Source organism: Rhineura floridana, chromosome 3 (genome assembly GCF_030035675.1).
Source record: "Rhineura floridana isolate rRhiFlo1 chromosome 3, rRhiFlo1.hap2, whole genome shotgun sequence".
Taxonomy (NCBI): Eukaryota; Metazoa; Chordata; class Lepidosauria; order Squamata; family Rhineuridae; genus Rhineura; species Rhineura floridana.
In genome coordinates this window covers 198782944-198804382 of record NC_084482.1, presented here as the reverse complement: position 1 = coordinate 198804382, position 21439 = coordinate 198782944, and the positions used below count along the sequence as shown (strand labels likewise).

General features: G+C 42.5%; 1 protein-coding gene across 7 annotated transcripts in view; it reads left to right on the top strand.

Moving 5' to 3' along the window:
* The window catches only part of PPT2 (palmitoyl-protein thioesterase 2), a 62856-nt gene extending 54091 nt beyond the window's left edge, over positions 1-8765 (top strand). For 6 of the 7 annotated variants that reach the window (XM_061619491.1, XM_061619489.1, XM_061619494.1 and 3 more), the window contains exon 9: positions 1183-8765. In XM_061619491.1, coding sequence (XP_061475475.1) covers positions 1183-1326 — 144 coding nt within the window. In that variant the 3' untranslated portion in view covers positions 1327-8765. The remainder of the gene's footprint in view (positions 1-1182) is intronic. The other variant, XR_009761610.1, reaches the window with a different exon arrangement.
* Positions 8766-21439: the final 12674 nt, after the last annotated feature.

The following is a 21439-nucleotide window of genomic DNA, read 5'->3' as shown; positions in this document are numbered from 1 at the left end:
ACAACTCCCACCATGTTGATAGGGGCTGATGGGAGTTGTAGTCCAAAAGATTTGGAGAGCATTAGATGGGTGATGGTTGGACTGTGTCCTGGGTTGGGGTGGAAGGATTGGGCTTTTGTACAAATAAAATATTTTTCCTAGCATCTTGGGGTTTTCCCCTTTCTTCCCTTTCTCTGGTTTTGGATGCTAGCCATTTTCAACTGTTGGTGAAAGGATCTGTCAATTTCAGTTCTCTTAGTTTCTCATTTTTTTCTATCTTAAATTCAGTTCTCCACATTTCTGCAGTGATCTGTTATTTATTCTTAAATCATGAAAATTCTTCAGCATTTTACTGCAAATTTCTCCTAATGAACACATTTTTGTATGCAGTTTTGACTAAGGTAGATGTTTTCTCCTAATATAATGATACAACATCATTGTATGTTATTTTCACTAATATATTAATTTTTAAGCACACTTCCCCAAATATATGTATTTTTGTAAACAATGTTTGCTTAGAGAACTGCATTACAAAATTTGGATAAATGTGAGTTTTGAAGAATGGCTGTGTTTTACTTCTCATATTGTTTTGGAAAGTACAAATATGATAGATTCATCTTTAAATGCAAACTGAATCAAATTTCTCCCCCATCCCTAGTCCTGAGAGACTTGGAACAAGTAAACCCAAGTGGCCATCCCCCCTCCTTGTGCTAATTAAAAGAGCACAGCAGTTCTTCAGCACAGCCCCTTTTTTTAATGGAATTTGTACAAACGAACTTTTCAGAAGTTTATGCCATCTGAGGGTTGCTCTATTTGCTTCCCACTTTGCCATCTTAATGGCTACTACTAGAGATGGAATCCATTGACCAGGGTTCAGTTGATATTAGTATCTATCATTTTTAAAGGAAATAGCGATAAATGAAAGGAAATATCAATAAAATTATTGCTATTGATATTGATATTTTAGAGGCATTTTTTAAAAAATCTGTTGTTGAAAATAGCGGTGGAAAATCACTACATAAAAATCTGATCTGCAACAATAGAGAATAAGCGAATTAATAGAAAATTCCATGCCAAATCCAAATTGGGTGGAAGTCTAGCACATCCCTAGCTACTACTTGATGGCTTTAGCTTTGCTTTGGCTCATGGCAGGACAGTTTTTGATTAGAAGTTTAGACATATTTTTTCCCTCCTTTCTCTTAGGTCTACCTCTTGGATACCTTTGGCTTGAAGACTCTGCATGCTCGTGGCAACCTTGTTTTCTGTAAAATACCAGGTGTTGCCCACACGGAGTGGCACTCCAACCGCACAGTTTATGACACTTGCATTGCCAAATGGCTGACGTAGCTGGCAAGGGGCTTGAGAAGAAGCTGGCAGAGGACAGTGTCCTGATCTGAGATGTGCTGTGTTACCTCATCTTGGCATTTCTCTCCCCACCACAGAGAAGAAACCCTGTTTTGTTACATATTGCTTTTCTAAGATGATTGATATTTTCTTCCATGGTGGAAGAAACTTTTTCTGCAGGAACTTCTGGTAAAGGCTGGCAGCTGTTTTGGTGGTTTCAGGATATTGTACTAGGCATGCGGGGTGTGCAGGAAATGACCCTGCCATTTTCTGTTAGGTCTAAGCTATAAAAACCACAGGAAAAAGTGCAAAAGGACACTTCAGCAGTATCAAATACTTGAGAAGAAATTGGCGGGGGGGGGGAATAGGGCTTTAGGTGCTGAAAATAGGAAATCAATTACATTTAAATGTAATCGAAAACATCCAGATTTCATACTTCCTAGTTCCAAACTGCTTGCAGAAATCTATGCCAATATTTTTCTTTGAAATTTGGACACTGAAAACATTAAATTCAGAAAATGGCTTTTAAATTGGGCATCTTTATTGAAAAAAATCACATTCTGGCAATAATAAATAATAATAATCTTGTTTTTAACAGATGCTAGATTCCAGAATGGTAACAAAACTAATTCTGAGAAAGCTTTGATAAGCTGACAGAATTTTATTTTATTTTATTTTGCAAAGTAAATTTCAGTTTTCTACTCAAATTTCTGCTTTGACAGAAAAAAGGTCAATTTGTAGTTTTTACCAAAATGCCAGTTCCCTGGCATTTTAAAATTTTAAGGGTACAACTGTCACCACGAAACCATCAAATAGTTCAGTGTTTCCATTTCCAACATTTTTGTCAGTTTCTTTGTTTGCTTAAGACAGTGGGAAGGAACCCCAAATTTTATTCCTCCAGTCACAGATCAATGTTCTAAATTATTGACTAAATCTAAAGGCAATATATATTTATTATATATATGTTTTCCTCCTGCTTCAGAAGCACACTTTCAGAAACTCAGGATAGCAACAAAAACAAACTCTGTAGACAGAAATTTCATAACCTGCATTGACATCTGTTTAAAAAGAATATGTGCTTAAACCACCTACTGGCAGCTGTTAAGGGGCAGCTGCTAGCTGATTTAAGGGAGCTTCTGCTCCTTCCCTTCTCTTGGAAAATGTCAGACAAGGGAGGCTGGTGGCCCCGATGTCAGTGGGGCCGTGAATCTGTTCCAGGTTTTAGTTTGAACTTTCAAGGAGCCATCAAAGGTGCTGAAAGCGGATTCACGGCCCCACTGACATCAAAACCACTAGTCTCTACTGATATCAGAGCTTCACTAGTTACAGCAGGGGTAAGAGTCTTGTGGCCCTTCCAGATGTTGTTGGACCACAGCTTCCATCGTCCCTGACTACTGGCCATGCTGGTTGGGGCTGATGGGAGTTGGAGTCCAACAACACACAAAGGGCCACCGATTCCCCACTTCAGTGTTACAGTATTAACTCTTATTTTCGCCGAGGTACAACAGGACATACGCGAAAGGACTCAGGTTTAACTTTAACCTCAGCTGGAGTCTGGAAAAAGGACAGGGTACACTTTAAGCTGAACTTGGTGTGATTTGAAGGGGACATTTATTCTGAGAAACAAGATGTTTTACATGCTATGCAGAATGAGACATCAGACTTCCAGATTGTTCCACTTCTTATTGTAGAGGGAGATGATGCCTTTTTTAATGTTCTTCCACATGAAGAAAAAACTGTTTTATGTGATAGACTGGTACATTAGAGAGAGTGAGTAGCCCTTCACTTGTGTTAATTGATGACATGCTGCAGAAGGAGTTTTTTAGTGGGGGAACATTCAGAAATGTATTGAGCACATACCTGCAATCTGAAGTGGTGCCATCCAGACTTCTACCCCCTCATTCTGTGTGATGTGTTGATCAGCTGGCTGGGATTCGTTTTGAAGTTTTGTTTCCCTTCGGTCAGGTGTGGATGAAAGATGGGTCATTTGTGGCTGGTGATAGCCAGAGCCATGTCTGTAGTCCAGCTAGGGGAAAAATGGGCAATATTCAGATTATGCATTATTTTAAGTTCCTACGTGTATAAATGCCTGAATTTTTGCATAAATTACCATAGAGATGAACTGCTTTGGGTTTTCCTGTAATGGGTGGCAAACAACGCTGATGGTAGAGTTGGGGAAAACTCATTATTTCAAAGTAAAAAGAGTAGCTGGTAGAGGGGGAGGGGAAGTGCCCAGTTGCTGTGAAATACTGAGTTTACCCACCCTTCTCTCTGATTTCTCCCTTGGCTTTGAATAGCGCTGCTTTGCTGTTTGAGCAACAAGAGGATGGTACATATGACACCTTTAATTAAAGGTGCAAAAATCCTTGTTCTGAAGGTGATGGGAAGTGTAGCAGACAGAAGCAAGGGCAAAGGGCACGAAGAGAGCACTTCTGTGTGTAGATGCCCCATTCTCTAAGCCAACTATGGGGGATCTTTGGCTCTCCAGATGTTGCTGAACTTCAGCTGCCACAATCCCTGACCATTGGCCATGCAAAAGGAAGGCTGATAGAAAGTGGCGTCCAACAACATCTGGAGGACCACAGGTTCCCAATCCCCTCTCTAAAGCCTTTTCCTTTCATCTGCTTTGACACTTTCTCCCCCCCACCCCTCACCCGCTATATCCATGAGAACTAGATCCTTGTATTTTCTTTGAATATGAGAATGGAGCTCAGCTTTTGGCTATGTTTGCAAAAGATACACTGCTCTCTTTTTAAGGTGCATGGAATGAAAAGGATATGGATAGAAATGAAGGAGAAAATAGGGAAGCTCTTATTTGTTCATGGAGAGACGAAGTACCTAGAACTGGGAGGAATTCCTTGATGTTAAAGCATGGGGGTATGCCTCCCTTTATTTTATGGTACTCTGGAATAATCTGCAGTGGTGAGTTTGTCTGCTTCTGTTCAAAGCTAGCCTTTTGAGACAGAGTGCAGCTTCCTATCATGAAAGTCTTGAAGTGCTTACAAATAGCTTGAAAATTGTGTGGTTTGGTTTTGAGGGGCTTTGGAATAGCCAGTAAATCTAGTGAAATAGCATATATATATATTTATTCATGGGAAATGTTTGGGTGGAGACCTCAGGGGACTGTCATTGGAGAGCGAGGATAATTGGAGACTTCTCTGGAATTTGGCAGATGGGTTGTGTGGGGGGGAAAGAGACGGTAGATGAGAACAATGCATGGTTTAGGTAGGATAATTAGTTGACTGTCGTCTTAGATTAAAAAAGATGGATCTAGTGAGTTAGAATGGGAGTGTCAAGAGAGGAGGGAGTGAGGATTCCTAGCCTGCTGTTCAAATGGCTAATATTTATATATATGTATATAATATCTGTTTGGTTACAAGCACAGGTCTCTCTATTCACACATAATCTTTATGCACAAGAGAATATGCCCTTCTTTTTCCTCCTCACCAGTGAAAGTAATCTAGTGTAATCTAGTTATCTAGGGTACCTGAGAATTCTCTACTTCGCTTTTTAAAGAGGTGGCTGCATGGTTTGTATTCATGTGAACAAGCCAAACAGCGTTCTTTCATTCAGAGGGCATTATAACACCTGAGTATCAGGTGCTGGGGGAAATAACAGGGGTTAGCTACCTCCATCATACTCTGTCTGTGAGCTTCCCAGTGACCCCGGCTGGCCACTGTTGGAATAGGGTGACTGATGAGATGAACCTTTTTCATCTGTTCAGTAAGGCAATTCTTAAGTTCTTATACTTTGGCTGGAGCACTTCTTTTTTCCTGTGTATATTCTACTTTTTTATGGGTATGCAGCAGATTTGGATGAATCTTAATGCCAGCCTGATGTGAGGTACTTTGGAGAGACTCTGGGCTTGTCTGAGGTGAAGTGGGAGCTGTACAAGGTGCACCAAACTTAAGCAGGGACACACACCCTCAAAGCGCTTTGTAGTGCCTCGGCAATTCAGAAGGTTTTTTTAAAAAACACTGCAGACAAGTGTCTGCTAAAAGCAAAACTAATGTGTCTAAGCTTGCCATATAAGAAAACACAAAGGTAGGATTTGGGATGGGGGGAAGGGAGAGCAAATGCCAGGGTGAGGAGAAGGTGGAAGGAGAGCCCCCAGCTTACATCAGCCCTAGCCAGCATGGCCAGTGGTCATGGATGAAGGGAGTTGTAGTTCAACAACATCTGAAGGGCCATAGGTTCCTTATCTCTGACCTAAAGGGTTTGGCCAAATGAGTTGGATTTTTTTTCATGACTGGTCTCTGTGTGCCAAAATGAACTGTGGAAATGGCTCAATGGCCACCATGTAAAAAGAATTTTTTTAAAAAAAGATTGTGTGAATCCATTTTTAAAATTTAACAAGACATCAACAGGAGAGAAAGCAAGTTGAGGATCTGTATAAAACAAAGTATGGATATATAAGGAGCTGCTGTTTACTGAGAGGAATGTGATGCTTTGCAGGGGAACAGGACAGTTTCACGTTTCAGGACAGGCAAGTTTCTCACACTCCTAGTTCTTCTGAAACATGTTCAAAACATCTCTCTCTCTCTCTCTCTCTCTCTCTCTCTCTCTCTCTCTCTCTCTCTCTCATACACACACACACACCACCACCACCACCCCGAGTATATTGCACTCCAGCATAATCAAGAATTGGACTCCAGGACAGGGCTCTGCTGATAGGGTAGGCTTGATTCTCAGTGTCTGGGATGACTTTGCGTGCAGAAGGTCCCAGGTTCAGTCCCTGACATCTTCAGATAGGGTTGGGAGAGACTACCTGCCTGAAACCCTGGAGAGCCACTGCCAGCCAGTGTAGACAATACTGAGCTAGATGGCTGGCTTGGTATAAGGCAGCGTCCTCTGCTCCTTAATAGTGCTCCTGAGGGCGCCCCATTACTTTCTTCCATATAAGTGAATGCTTGCATTACCTTCCTGTGGTGCGTCTAGCAACCTCACTGTACAGTTTTAGGTGACTGCTGAAGATGCACCTCTTTACCCTGGCCTTTGGCACCGAAGACATGTATTTTTAGGACCCACCCTATTCTGGGATTTTAGGTTGTTTTTAATTGTTTTTAATGCTGTACTTTAAAATTGTTGTATCCTGCCCTGGGACCTTTGGGTATTAAATGATAGTGATAAGGTGGGGGGGGGGAGGAAAGCATTGCATTTTGGGACACTGTTGGTGATGGAAAACCCTGGCATTCGGTTGCAAGAGGGATCCAATGACACTTTGCCCTGCCCTCCAGTGCAGCTGTTCAGTTTTAGCAGAAAGCTTTCCTACCCCTGATAAGATCCTTCTAGCTAGAAGTGCCAAGGATTGGAGGTTCTAAAAATGGAACACAGGACTGTTTGAAAAATATTTGTATTTTTTATTTCTTGCAAAGCATGCCCTCTGATCCACCTGTTAACATAGCCCCAAAGTCTTGTGCGAAGCAATTCACTTGGATTTGTTTCAGATTCTGATTTGGTTTAGAACTTCACCTTTTTTTTATTTTGAGGCTCTAACAGTTAGGAGAATTGTTAGAGATTTGTGCATGAAACTAGCAGAGAGATCATTCAGCCTGAGAATTGGAGCTATTTTGCAGAGGAGCATTCATAATTTATTAACCTCAAAACCACTGAGTGGATTTTAGTGGCATTGTTACATTTGGGGGGCTTTACTGTGGCCGGCTTCTGTTCTAGAGGAATTTCAGATTTTATTTCTATTTTTTTTTCCATTATCAAATGCAGTGTCTTAAAGCTCTTAAAGCTGACCTCAACTAAACCGCAGTCTCCAACCCATTGACGTAATAAACCTTAAACAAAACTATGCAGGTAAGAAGCCAGCAGGGGTGTGGGGGCTTTCCAGTGTTTTTGCACCGCCTGCAGCATGTACGACTATCTGCCTGTTGGACAGAAGTCGTGGGTGTGCTCTTGGTGCAATGAGCTCTTGGCTCTCCGGGAACGACTTCATTTCCTTGAGGCCAAGGTGGCAGACCTGGAAAAGCTGAGAGAGGCAGAGAGGTGTGTGGAGGAGGCCTTCAGGGACGTTATAGCTGTGTCCCACTCCAAGGATGATAGCTCTCCTGCTATCATGGAGAACGATGGTCTCGGGGAAGGAGAGCATCCAGCTGAGGAAGAGGGAAACGATCCCTTAGAAGGGACCCATTCCTTGGGGATGAGCAGCTATCCTCTTGTGCCGAGGATATATCTCCAGGGGGTGGAGGGATCCTTGTAGTGGGTGATTCGATCATTAGGAACATAGACAGTGGGGTGTGTGATGGGCGTGTAGACCGCAAGGTGTTTTGCCTGCCTGGTGCGAAGGTTGCGGATATCGCCCGTCGTTGGTAGACAGTGCTGGGAAGGAGTCAGTGGTCGTGGTGCACGTTGGCACCAACGACATGGGGAAATGCAGCCGTGAGGTCCTGGAAGCAAAATTTAGGTTGCTAGGTAGGATGCTGAAAGCCAGGACCTCCAAGGTGGCTTTCACTGAAATGCTACCAGTTCCACGCGCAGGACCAGCCAGACAGGCCCAGCTTCGCAGTTTCAATGCGTGGATGAGACGATGGTGTCGGGTGGAAGGGTTCGGATTTGTTAGGCACTGGGGAACATTTTGGGACAAGCCGGGCCTGTACAAAAGGGACGGGCTCCACTTGAACCAGAATGAAACCAGACTGCTGGCACTTAAAATTAAAAAGGTAGCAGAGCAGCTTTTAAACTGACTGAGGGGGGAAACCCGACAGGAGCTGAGAAAGGTCCGGTTCGGAATAAACCTCCCCCCTGGGATAAAAACCAAAGAAATGATGAAATTTTAAAAGGGGTAGGCCTAGAAGTAGGCATTGTGAGAGCAGGGGCACAGGATATAAATTCAGAAGTGCAAAATTACCACAGGCCTAACCACAAGTGCCAAAGACACTTGAAGAGAGACACTGCTTACAAGTGCCTGTACGCTAATGCTAGGAGCCTCCGAACCAAGATGGGAGAACTGGAGTGCTTGGTCTTAGAGAAGAGCATTGATATAGTGAGCATAACCGAGACCTGGTGGAATGGAGAAAACCAGTGGGATACGGTTATCCCTGGATATAAACTATATCGGAAGGACAGGGAAAGACGTATTGGTGGCGGAGTCGCTCTGTACGTGAAAGAAGGCATTGAATCCAGCAAGCTCGAAACCCCAAAAGAGGCAGACTCCTCCACAGAATCGTTGTGGGTGGTGATACCGTGCCCCAGGAGGAACTTAATACTGGGAACGATCTATCGTCCCCCTGATCAAAATGCTCAGGGAGACCTTGAGATGAGATATGAAATTGAGGAAGCATCCAAACTAGGAAATGTGGTAGTAATGGGTGACTTCAACTACCCAGACATAGACTGGCTGCATAAGTGTTCCAGTCATGACAAAGAAGCAAAGTTTCTAGATATTCTAAATGACTATTCCCTAGACCAGTTGGTCATGGAACCGACCAGAGGGACGGCAACCCTGGACTTAATCCTCAGTGGGGACCGGGACCTGGTGCGAGATGTAAGTGTTGTTGAACCGATTGGGAGCAGTGACCACAGTGCTATTAAATTAAACATACATGTAACTGGCCAATTGCCAAGAAAATCCAACACGGTCACATTTGACTTCAAAAGAGGAAACTTCACAAAAATGAGGGGATTGGTAAAAAGAAAGCTGAAAAACAAAGTCCAGAGGGTCACATCACTCGAAAATGCTTGGAAGTTGTTTAAAAACACTATATTAGAAGCTCAACTGGAGTGCATACCGCAGATCAGAAAAGGTACCGCCAGGGCCAAGAAGATGCCAGCATGGTTAACGAGCAAAGTCAAGGAAGCTCTTAGAGGCAAAAAGTCTTCCTTCAGAAAATGGAAGTCTTGTCCGAATGAAGAAAATAAAAAAGAACACAAACTCTGGCAAAAGAAATGCAAGAAGACAATAAGGGATGCTAAAAAAGAATTTGAGGAGCACATTGCTAAGAACATAAAAACCAACAACAAAAAATTCTATAAATACATTCAAAGCAGGAGACCATCTAGGGAGACAATTGGACCCTTGGATGATAAGGGAGTCAAAGGTGTACTAAAGAACGATAAGGAGATTGCAGAGAAGCTAAATGAATTCTTTGCATCTGTCTTCACAGTGGAAGATATAGGGCAGATCCCTGAACCTGAACTAACATTTGCAGGAAGGGATTCTGAGGAACTAAGACAAATAGTGGTAACGAGAGAGGAAGTTCTAAGCTTAATGGACAATATAAAAACTGACGAATCACCGGGCCCGGATGGCATCCACCCGAGAGTTCTCAAAGAACTCAAAAGTGAAATTGCTGATCTGCTAACTAAAATATGTAACTTGTCCCTCGGGTCCTCCTCCGTGCCTGAGGACTGGAAAGTGGCAAATGTAACGCCAATCTTCAAAAAGGGATCCAGAGGGGATCCCGGAAATTACAGGCCAGTTAGCTTAACTTCTGTCCCTGGAAAACTGGTAGAAAGTATTATTAAAGCTAGATTAACTAAGCACATAGAAGAACAAGCCTTGCTGAAGCAGAGCCAGCATGGCTTCTGCAAGGGAAAGTCCTGTCTCAGTAACCTATTAGAATTCTTTGAGAGTGTCAACAAGCATATAGATAGAGGTGATCCAGTGGACATAGTGTACTTAGACTTTCAAAAAGCGTTTGACAAGGTACCTCACCAAAGGCTTCTGAGGAAGCTTAGCAGTCATGGAATAAGAGGAGAGGTCCTCTTGTGGATAAGGAATTGGTTAAGAAGCAGAAAGCAGAGAGTAGGAATAAACGGACAGTTCTCCCAATGGAGGGCTGTAGAAAGTGGAGTCCCTCAAGGATCGGTATTGGGACCTGTACTTTTCAACTTGTTCATTAATGACCTAGAATTAGGAGTGAGCAGTGAAGTGGCCAAGTTTGCTGACGACACTAAATTGTTCAGGGTTGTTAAAACAAAAAGGGATTGCGAAGAGCTCCAAAAAGACCTCTCCAAATTGAGTGAATGGGCAGAAAAATGGCAAATGCAATTCAATATAAACAAGTGTAAAATTATGCATATTGGAGCAAAAAATCTGAATTTCACATATACGCTCATGGGGTCTGAACTGGCGGTGACCGACCAGGAGAGAGACCTCGGGGTTGTAGTGGACAGCACGATGAAAATGTCGACCCAGTGTGCGGCAGCTGTGAAAAATGCAAATTCCATGCTAGCGATAATTAGGAAAGGTATTGAAAATAAAACAGCCGATATCATAATGCCGTTGTATAAATCTATGGTGCGGCCGCATTTGGAATACTGTGTACAGTTCTGGTCGCCTCATCTCAAAAAGGATATTCTAGAGTTGGAAAAGGTTCAGAAGAGGGCAACCAGAATGATCAAAGGGATGGAGCGACTCCCTTACGAGGAAAGGTTGCAGCATTTGGGGCTTTTTAGTTTAGAGAAAAGGCGGGTCAGAGGAGACATGATAGAAGTGTATAAAATTATGCATGGCATTGAGAAAGTGGATAGAGAAAAGTTCTTCTCCCTCTCTCATAATACTAGAACTCGTGGACATTCAAAGAAGCTGAATGTTGGAAGATTCAGGACAGACAAAAGGAAGTACTTCTTTACTCAGCGCATAGTTAAACCATGGAATTTGCTCCCACAAGATGCAGTAATGGCCATCAGCTTGGACGGCTTTAAAAGAAGATTAGACAAATTCATGGAGGACAGGGCTATCAACGGCTACTAGCCATGATGACTGTGCTGTGCTACCCTAGTCAGAGGCAGCATGCTTCTGAAAACCAGTTGCCGGAAGCCTCAGGAGGGGAGAGTGTTCTTGCACTCGGGTCCTGCTTGTGGGCTTCCCCCAGGCACCTGGTTGGCCACTGTGAGAACAGGATGCTGGACTAGATGGGCCACTGGCCTGATCCAGCAGGCTCTTCTTATGTTCTTATGTTCTCTTTCCGGTCTAGTTTATATAGGATATTTTTTGTGCATGGATATTTATTTTTATCTTGTAGAATGTTGAAGTGGTACTCATCCTGGATCTGATCTGAATTTGTGGGGGAATGTGTGAAGGCAGTATTACCTAAATTTCTGATGGCTGAGGCATGATTTTGTTAAACCTGGAGGTGCACACACCCTTGTTACACCTCAAAAAGGTTGTTTTTAAAATGTGTAAGACTAGGAATTTCTGCCTGAGCTACATTCTTCTGGGCATACTTCCTAATTTAAATAAAATAATCACTTCTGGAAGACTGGTCACATCCATATCATATGTTTGCAGAAGATTTGAAGCACATGGCTTCCCTTAAATAATCCTGGGAACTATAGTTTGTCAAGGGTGGTGAAAATTGTATCTCTGTGAGGGAGTAAACTGCAGTTCCCAGTATTCTTTGGGGGAAGCCATTTGCTTTCAATGTCACTTTGGATTCGACCAGTGACTCATGCAGATTGACAATGGACAGCTTCCAAAGGCAAGTGCGCCTGCTGCATCTCCTTATCTGGAGTGGCTGAATGTTCCAATCATACCTGACGCAGAGACAGGGCAGAATCGTTTCTCCTACCCCCTGGCCTCCCAGAGGAGGCCAGTTTGGAAGAAAGAGAAGGTGCTAGACTAGTGAATCATGCAAGAAGTTGGCAGGTCGTCATGTCCTGTGGATGCTTACTTTGAGTTCTCAGGAGCCGTTTAACTTTTAACTAATTTATTTCATTCAAGACGCTAGCAGTTCTCTTTTAGCATTCAACTTGGGAATTACTGCCTTCTAGGTATAAACTGAGGACAGCTCATGTGACCCTCTTGGGCAAGGCTGTGGGTACTCTGGGAAAATTAAGAATTCTGCACCAAGGAGAACAGAGTTTTATATCCTGCATGTATTATTTATTTATTTATTTATTTATTTTGTAAAGGAGGTGGAAAGGGGCCTCCTGAAATCAGGGCCATGTTCAAGAGGTGGGGGGATGAGGTGAAGGGTTTGGAGGTGGCTTTCTGGTAGTGTAGCATTTCCTAGTTTTGGCCACCTCTCTTTGACCACATTCCCACCATATATTTATTCCACTGTTATTCCATCTTATTTTTTTTTTTTTTTCAATAATTTTTATTCAGATTTTCATAAAACATACAAAACAAAATCATAAAACATTCAAAGACAAAAAACAAAATCAAAAATAGTTAAACAAAAAGAAAAAAAGAAAGAAAAAAAAAAAAACAAAAATAAAAAATAAAGAGTAAAATATTGACTTCCCATTTGTCAAAGATCAAATCAGTTATAAGTCTATAATATATAACAATCCTGTCTCTTAAGTCATATTATAAAATCACTTTCCTCCAATAGTTATCTTACTTAATCATCAAATCTCATAAACATTACTTTATTCTTTCCACAAAAAGTCAAAGAGAGGTTTCAATTCTTTAAGAAATATATCTATCAATTTTTTTTCCAGATAAGCATATCGATTAATCCATCTCATTACTAATTATGATAATCTTATTGTCATAACCATAGTCAAAATAAACATTTCAATTAATCCATCACATCAGAATCTGTTAGGTTCAGTAATTTCAGTAGCCATTGTTCTATTATCTCTATTAGTTCCATTTTCCATCTTCCATCTTCAGTAGTCTTGTTAAGTCCAGTAATTTCAATATCCAATCTTCCATTATCAGTATTCCATAATAATCTTGCTGTCAAAGCCATAGTCATATAGTAAGAGTCTGATGGGAATTACCTCTATCCCAAATATTTTCTTGCCATCCATTCTGAATAGGTTGCTGAAATACTGCTGTAAAATCATATCTCTGTTCTTTTTTTCAAAATACACTGGGTCATCTCTTAAAAGTTTTTCCATTGTCACATGGCTGCAGTTAATTCCATAGATTTTCTCTATATTGGGCTCCATCACATCATTCCAGTCCAGAAGATAATCCATGCCATTGATAACTTTATCTCTAGAATCTTCATTAATTTCTTCAGAGATAACATTGAGTTCCAAACAATAGATTTTATTTCTAAAGTCCATAGACTCCAAATCTTGTTCCTGTTCCACGTTTGTTCCAATCTCCGGGATCTCCTCTCTCACAGGGACCCCTATTCCAGTCTCCAGGGTCTCCTCTCTCACAGGGACCCCTGTTCCAATCTCCGGGGTCTCCTCTCTCACAGGGACCCCTTCCAGGGTCACCTCTCTCACAGGGACCCTTATATCTTTAATCTCCTGCTTCATTTTACTCAATTCAATTTTCGTTATCTCAATCTCATCCATTATTTTCTGAAACATAGTTATTTCCAGATTCTCAGCCACTTTCTTAATTGCCATTTTAAAAGAAAAATATAGGAAAACCACTTCTTATTTCAGCAACAATTGGGTTAATACTCCAAACTTGGTGACATCACAGTATAAACAGAGCAGACAGCCTTATCTCTCCAATAGTTAAGTAAACAAAATGCAGTTCCCAGGATCGAAACAATTAATGGCAATCGTCAAGAAACAGATTCGTCAAAATAAAATAGACCAAAAAGAGAGTAGTCTCAAAACAGTATAATATTTTTCAAAATAAAAATCTGGAATAGAAATCCCTCTTCTGTGTATATCTTTAGAATGCAAATCCAGGACAGCTTTTTGCAACAAAAACAGAGATAAGCTATTAATTAGTGCGTAGCAGAGAGAAGTTACGGCTCCCCAGTGAGATGTCAAAAACCGATCAATCTGGCAAATCTCTTTTAAACAGCAACAATTTAAGTCAAGTAAAAGAAAAATATAGAAAGAAGGGTGCTTGCCTGTTAGTGCGTTCTCTCTTAGAAGATAAGATGAACGTTCGCTTTAACAGATAGAGCTTGCTGTTGAAAATCCGTCCCACCTTCGTCGGCTGGACCTCGTCCCATAAATTAATGAGATCTGGTCGTCCCAACAAAAATAGGCTTTGAGGTTAATCTCTTCGTTTCTCCCTACCCGGGAGAAGTTTAATCAGTCAAAAAAAAAAGAAAAAACTGACTGATATATCTGAATAAGCTTCTTTTGAGGCAGGAGCCCGTCTCAAAAGCAGGCACAGGCTAAGTCACCCTTCCCGGAAGTCCACTGTTATTCCATCTTAAACGGTCATGGTTTCCTGCAAAGAATCCTGGGTAGTGTAGTTTGTGAAGGGTGCTGAGAGTTAGGAGACACCACAATTCCCAGAGTGGTTTAACAATCACTCCCTCTTCCCTCTGGGGAACTCTGGGAATTGTGGGTCTCTGAGGGGCATAGGGGTCTCCTAACAACTCTCTGCACTCTTCGCAAACTGCAATTCCCAGGATTCTTTGGGGGAAGGAATGACTTTAAAATGGAATAATAGTGGAATAAATGTATGGTTGAATGCGGCCTTTGGCAATGATGACGGTGTGCAAGTGGCACTCTTGGCCTTCCATTGGCTGCCATTTCCCGCCACCGCCAAATGTCCTTATCACACCATAATGTAATATAATTCTGGGCAGGAGGGTGGGGAATGGTGGCTGGCAGGAGGACAGGAGCACTGAGCTGAGCTGAATTTCACATATACCCTCTCAAAAGTTGTGCTACCCATAACAGGATGGCAAAATTTTACAATAGCCCCATCAATTAAACTGAGCCAATATGCATAATTTCTCTTATTCTGCATAATTTCGTTGGCTTCTTCTCATCTTAGCGAAGGTTAAAGAGTAACACAAGTCACTGAAGTCCTGCTCCCTGAATCTTCTCCCTCCTCTTTTTTAAAAATTTCACAAAGTATTGCTCATGCACGTCCATGTTTATTTTCCCAAGGGCTAGAAACTTGGTGTTTGTTTTTTTTAAAAACACACAATAAAATTCTTGGGATATTCAGTTTCATCCTTAGTGCAGAATTGTGGGATGCACACACAGCCCTGCTCTCAGGGTGGCAAGCTGTGGACCACACAGAGTGGAGTCTGTGATAAGAGTTCACTACACTACCACCCAACCCACTTTCCAAAGGATTGTGATGGTGGGATGATCTGGATGTGGGGCGAGGGAATCTGACGGCCACTCCAGCATGCATTTAGTACTTTCCTGTGGCATCAGCCTGGTGTAAGAAGCCTCTCAATAGCTCCTGAAATAGAAATCCTATTTCTATCTTTGGGGGTGCTTTTAATACACACTCCAGAGGTATGCACATTTTTAGCTGCAATCTAGACACTACAGCCCTATTTTTCTGAATATTTGTCTGCAGTCAATGAGTTTAGTAACATTAAGATCTTTGAGGGGATGGGCAGAGGTGACCATTTCCTATGTGTTTAACGTAGCAAAGTCTATGCTTAACCACAGTGGAGAAGTTGCACCTATAAAGTATGCCTCTTTGTAAAAAGTCTTCTTTTAAATTAAGCCCTCCCCTCCTCTTTCATTTACCCAGGGGGCCTATAGACTGTGTATTTCCATCTCTGTGATAAATACCGCTTCCGTTAGGTTCCTACTACAAATGAAGTTGGCTTTGCATGTTACTTTTTTTGTAATCCGTTGGCAGGCTGCTTTGTCCTAGCACCAAAACATGCAATAGAGCAGACTTGCTGCATTGTGTTTGCACATTAAAATAGACTAGGCAATGATGGCATTGCACACTTGAGAGCAAATGAGATGAACGTATGACAGTGGTAAGCATTTTTCCCTGTAATTGTTCCTTTTTAAAAGTATGGTTTCTCATTTTCCACAGCCTGCATTCTAAAAGCACACATTTGTGAATAGCACCAAATCTCTGAGACTTGGATGAATATTACAACCTGTATGGTCTTCTTTTCCCCCCTCTAAAGTCTTATTTGCATCCTGAAAAGCTTTAATTGGCAGTGCTCACACTTTCTTACGTGAGTAGTTTTTCAATCTGTTTGGTCTGTTCCGTTGTAGCCTGTATCTGCAAGCTTTATGTACACTCAGTCTGTGTACACACTATACATTTAAAGCCCTTTTAAAGGACACAGCTTCCCTCAAATAATCCTGGGAACTGTAGTTTGTTAAAGGTGCTGGGAATTGTAGGTCTGTGAGGGATAAACCACAGTTCCCAGGATTCTTTGGGGGACATCATGTGCTTTAAATATATGGTCACTACATTCAGTCCAGGCATTTCTTTTCCTCTGCAGAGCCAATCTCAGGGGGTGGGAATACAATTCTTGAAAACCAGTGTATGGTGTAATGGTTAGCATGTTGAACTTGGACCTGGGTTCGATTCCCCACTCAACCATCAAGCACACTGAGTGACCTTGGGCCAGTCACTGTCTCTCTGTCTAACCTACCTCACAGGGTTGTTGTGAGGATACAATTGGGAGGGGAGAACCATTAATACTACTTTGAGCTCCTTGGAGAAAAGGTGGTATATAAATGTAATTAATAATAATAATGATAATCATGTTTGAACTAGAAACTCATTGTGTATAGTACTGATTGGCTGGTTTCCATGCCTTCACCAAGAAATACTTTTCTCCTTCCCCTCACTGCAGAAAGAAAACATAAGGTGATGAGGGAACAGACAAATGCATGAACATTCACAAAAGCAGGCTGTCCAAAGTTTGGGAGGGAGAGGCAACACAGATGGCTGAGCTCCTACATAGTTGGTTGGCATGCCCACCTCTCATTTTTGACATGACATACCCCCCAGCTACCATGCACTCTGTTTTTATGTTCTGTCTGTCTTCACCTTTTACTTGGGAGTTAAGTCTCACTAAATGTTGTGAGTAGAAATTCATAGGACTGGAACATCCTCCTTGCACATTGAAGCGGTCACTGTTTACATATTTATGGTTTAAAACAATCGTATTTATTTTTGCTAGTTCTCAGCATGGCTTGTCTGATGGCTTTGGGGGGCAGGGGGCTTGCCGGAGTGTTTCCTCCAAACATCTCTTTGGGAAACTGCCTCTGCCTCAGTCAGGCACAGTACTATAAATGGGTTTATGCAGCCATCTTTTGAGGCAAAAGGTTAAAGGTTGGCAAGTAGCTGCCTTCCCTTGCTACTTAAAGGCTCTCTGTACTTAGATATGAATAAATGCAATTCATTCCCTAAAGGTGTGCATTTTTGTGTGTGGTGTTCAAACAGGGAGACAAGAACCGAGAAGCAAAACATTTTTCCATGCCAGGGATGGCGGAAATCTGTGGCCCTGCAGACGCTGCTGGACTACAGTTCCCATCATCCCTGACCATTGGCCATGCTGGCTGGAGCTGATGGGAGTTGGAGTCCAGCCACATCTGGAGCAGCAGTTGCCAACCTGGTGCTCTCCAAATGTTTTGGACTAGAACTTGAGCCCCGTCTGCATTATGAACTTAAAGCACTCTTATGCTACTTTAAACAGTCCTAGAGTGGTTTAAGCCAGTCGCTTTTCCCATCGTGCTCTGGGAATTGTAGCTCTATGAAGGGTATAGGGCCATCCCAGCAACTCTCAGCACCCTGACAAACTACACTTCCCAGGCTTCTTTGTGGGGGACCCATGACTTTGTAAAGTGGTATCATATTGCTTTAAATGTATACCGTGGATGTGGCCTCAGCGCTGGCAGCAGTCCCCCTCTGAGTCCACTAAGTTAGCCTGCTGCCTTTGATATGGTAGAGGATGTTGACCCATCAGCTATTTTGGAAGTAAGAGTCTAGTTGGATTCTGTACATAGAATTGCAGAGAGGAGGAATTGCACAGCATCGTCTCCTCTAGCAAAAAAAATTAAAAATATTGCACTGGCCCCGCTTGTGTTCCAGATCAAGATCTGTGCTTTAAATATGGTAATTGAGTATGCCGCACATGAGGCTTCTAGATGGCATGACCACTAGATGGCAGTCTTGAATCACCAGCAGTCTTCATGCAGACTACATTTGCCACACACCAAAACCTTTCCAACAGAAATGGTCAAATGGAGAAAGCCAAGGTGTCAATACCACACCTTTATCTTCCTGCATTTTAAGCTCCGTTCTGGATCCAATCCCACCTCTCCTATAAACCCAAAAGGGAAACATGGGGGTGGTTAGAAACAACCCTTATAAAATCTCTTTTAAATTTTACAGTCAAGGTTGGGGAGAGAAGGGATTGAGAGAGTTGTGTTTTCCTCCAAGGGAAAAGCCGAGCAAAATAAAATTGCATGTTCCCAAGCAGCGTCCTATCAATGCACTGGCCTATCTTCCTTAGCTTCAGCAAGGTGGTTGTATATTTTTAACCTGAATATGTGCACCCAGGCCTCCTCTCTACCATTATGGAACTCAAAAGGGCATCCAGGGGATTCCCAGACAGCACTTAGCTTCAGCAAGATTGTAGCATTATGTGCTATGAGCCCAGACGTGGGGAACCTGTGACCTTCTAGATACTGTTGAATTACAACTCCCATCATCCCTGACTATTGCCTATGTTGGCTGGGGCTGATGGAAAGTGGGGTCCAGCAACATCTGGAGGGCCACATGTTAACCTCCACACACACGCACATTTTAAGTTACTCTATTTTATGTATTTAACATGATTTATATACAGCTTCATCATCAAAACCTCCAAGTGGTTGGTTTGTTTATAAAAATACTTATATACTGCAATTTTGTTTAAAAAATCAAAGCAATTTATTGTTTGTGTGTGTATATATATATATAGCTGACACATAAAAAGCCACAGAAAAATTAAAATCACCAGCAAACCATTACAGAAAATATTTTCTTAGTAGTCTGCATAAACCTGGTGCTGTAAAAAAGTTTTCTGTAAATGTTTATTTATTTATTTATTTATTAGTCGCCCATCTGGCTGGTTGTCCAGCCACTCTGGGCGACATACAAGATAAAACAATACATTAAAACTTAAAACCATAACAGTAAAAACCTAACCCACCCCAAAAGCCTGCCTGAACAGCCAGGTCTTCAAGGCCCGGCAGAAGCTCATCATAGAAGGGGCATGGCGGAGATCATTTGGGAGAGAGTTAAAAACTGATATTCCATTGGAAGAGCACTCCACAGGACTGGGCCAGTGACACAATAATACTGCAGGAAGAGCCTAGCAAGAGAGCTCCCAACGTCTGAAGCAAAGCGTCAAGGGGAGTTAAGCAGCAGAGTGAATTTGGCAGCTGGGCAGAGAGGCCAGGGCACCCCACTCTGCTCATATGTTTCCTGACCTAAACAAAACCTAAGTGTTCAGTAAATCAATTCAATAAACTGCAAAAAGAATTATTAGGAAGCCATCAGGGGTATGGGGGCTTTCCAGTGTCTTGCACTGTCTGCAATATATACAACTATCTGCCTGCAACATACATGACTATCTGCCTGTTGGACAGATGTTGTGGGTGTGTGCCCCCCCCCCTTGGTGCAATGAGCTCCTGACTCTCCAGGAACAAGTTTGAGGCCAAAGTGGCTGACCTGGAGAAGCTGAGAGAGGCAGAGAGGTTTGTAGTTGAGGCCTTTGGGAACATTATAGCTGTGTCCCACTCCAAGGATGAGAGCTCTCCTGCTATCATAGAGAATGAGGACCTCGGGAAGGAGGGTATCTATCTGAGAAAGGGGGAAATGATCCCTTAAGAAGGACCCATTCCTTGGGGGATGAGCAGATATCCTTTTGTGCTAAGGAGACTTCTCAGGGGGAGGGGGAGAGATCTTGGTAGTGAGTGACTCGATCAGTAGGAACATAGATGGTGGAGTGTATGATGGGTGTGCAGACCACAAGGTGGCTTGCCTACCTAGTGTGAGGGTTATGGATGTCCTGGGAGGATTTAATGGTCATGGTGCATGTTGGCACCTATGATATGAGGAAATGCAATCGTGAGGTCCTGGAATTGAGGTTACTAGGTAGGATGCTGAAAGCTAGGACCTCCAAGGTAGCTTTCTCCAAAATGCTACCAGTTCCACATGCAGGGCCAGCTAGACTGGTGCAGCTGCGTAGTCTCAGTGTGTAGACGAGACAACGGTGTTGGGAGGAGGGGTTTGGATTTGTTAAGCACTGGGGTACATTTTGGGATAAGCCGGGCATGTATAGAAGGGACAGGCTCCACTTGATCTGGGATGGAACCAGAGCGCTGGTGCGTAAAATAAAAAAGGTGGCAAGCTGATTGAGCAGGGAAAGCCGACAGGAGCTGGGAAGGGTCTGGTTTGGAACAAATCTCCCTGGGAGAGGCATAAAAAATGAGAAAAGTTTCAATGGGGTACACCTAGAACTCTAGGCATTGTGAGCATAGGGGCACAGGATAGCAATTCAGAGAGGCCAAACTACCTCAGGCCAAACCAAAAGCGATGAAGACACTTGAAGAGCATTGATATAGTGAGCATAATGGAAACCTGATGGAACCGAGTAAACCAGTGGGACACAGTTCTCCCTGGATATAAACTATATTGGAAGAACAAAGAAAATATTATTTTTTCCGTTTATTTCTATCCTGCCTTTTGGCCAAAAGGCCCTCAAGATGGCTCACAAAAAATAAACACAAATATAAAAATACATATCAATAAGAACAGTACAATTTACAAAAATTAAATAAGGTAATAACATTATTAAAAGCAACAATAACAACTTTCACTGAAAATACAACAAACCACACTTTCCTAACACTTTCCTAACAATTAGACAATGTCTACTAGTTCTTACATCAATACGCTGACATCAAAACATGATACCCGTGAGGTGTCCTGCTGGTACTGCATCTGCCAGTCCTAATACAGGAAAAGGAGCAGGAGCAGTCCAGCTTCTTGCCAACATAGACAGTGTCCATGGTAAGCAGGACTTCAACTTAATCATGCTCATAGGTCGTTGCAAAGGTGGAAACGACGGGCTTGGAAAGAAAAGAGAAGGAAGAAGTAAAAGCCTGCTTGGCGTGGGTGGGTCTGCCTGCAGGAGAGATGGAAACGACAGGCTCTGAGAGGAAAGGGGTGGAGGCCTGTTTGGTGTAGATGGATCTGCTCACAGGAGAGGCCCCGGAGCTCATGTCAGATTGATTCCAGCCCCTTGAAATCCACCAACATTTTTTCCACCAGAGTGCTTTCCACAGGAGACTGTCATCATAATTCAAATGTACTCATTCCTGCAGTGATTTTGATCCTTGCTGTCCACAGGCTCTCAGGGCCAGTTCACTCTCTGGTCTCTCTGCCATCTCCCCAAGCTGATATAAAAATCTATTTTGTCCCCTTGACCCTTATGGCTCAACCCAAAGGGCCAGAAAGTCTCTTGAAAGAAGCTGTGTTTAAAGGCTTCCAGGGCTGGAGGGTGGGGTA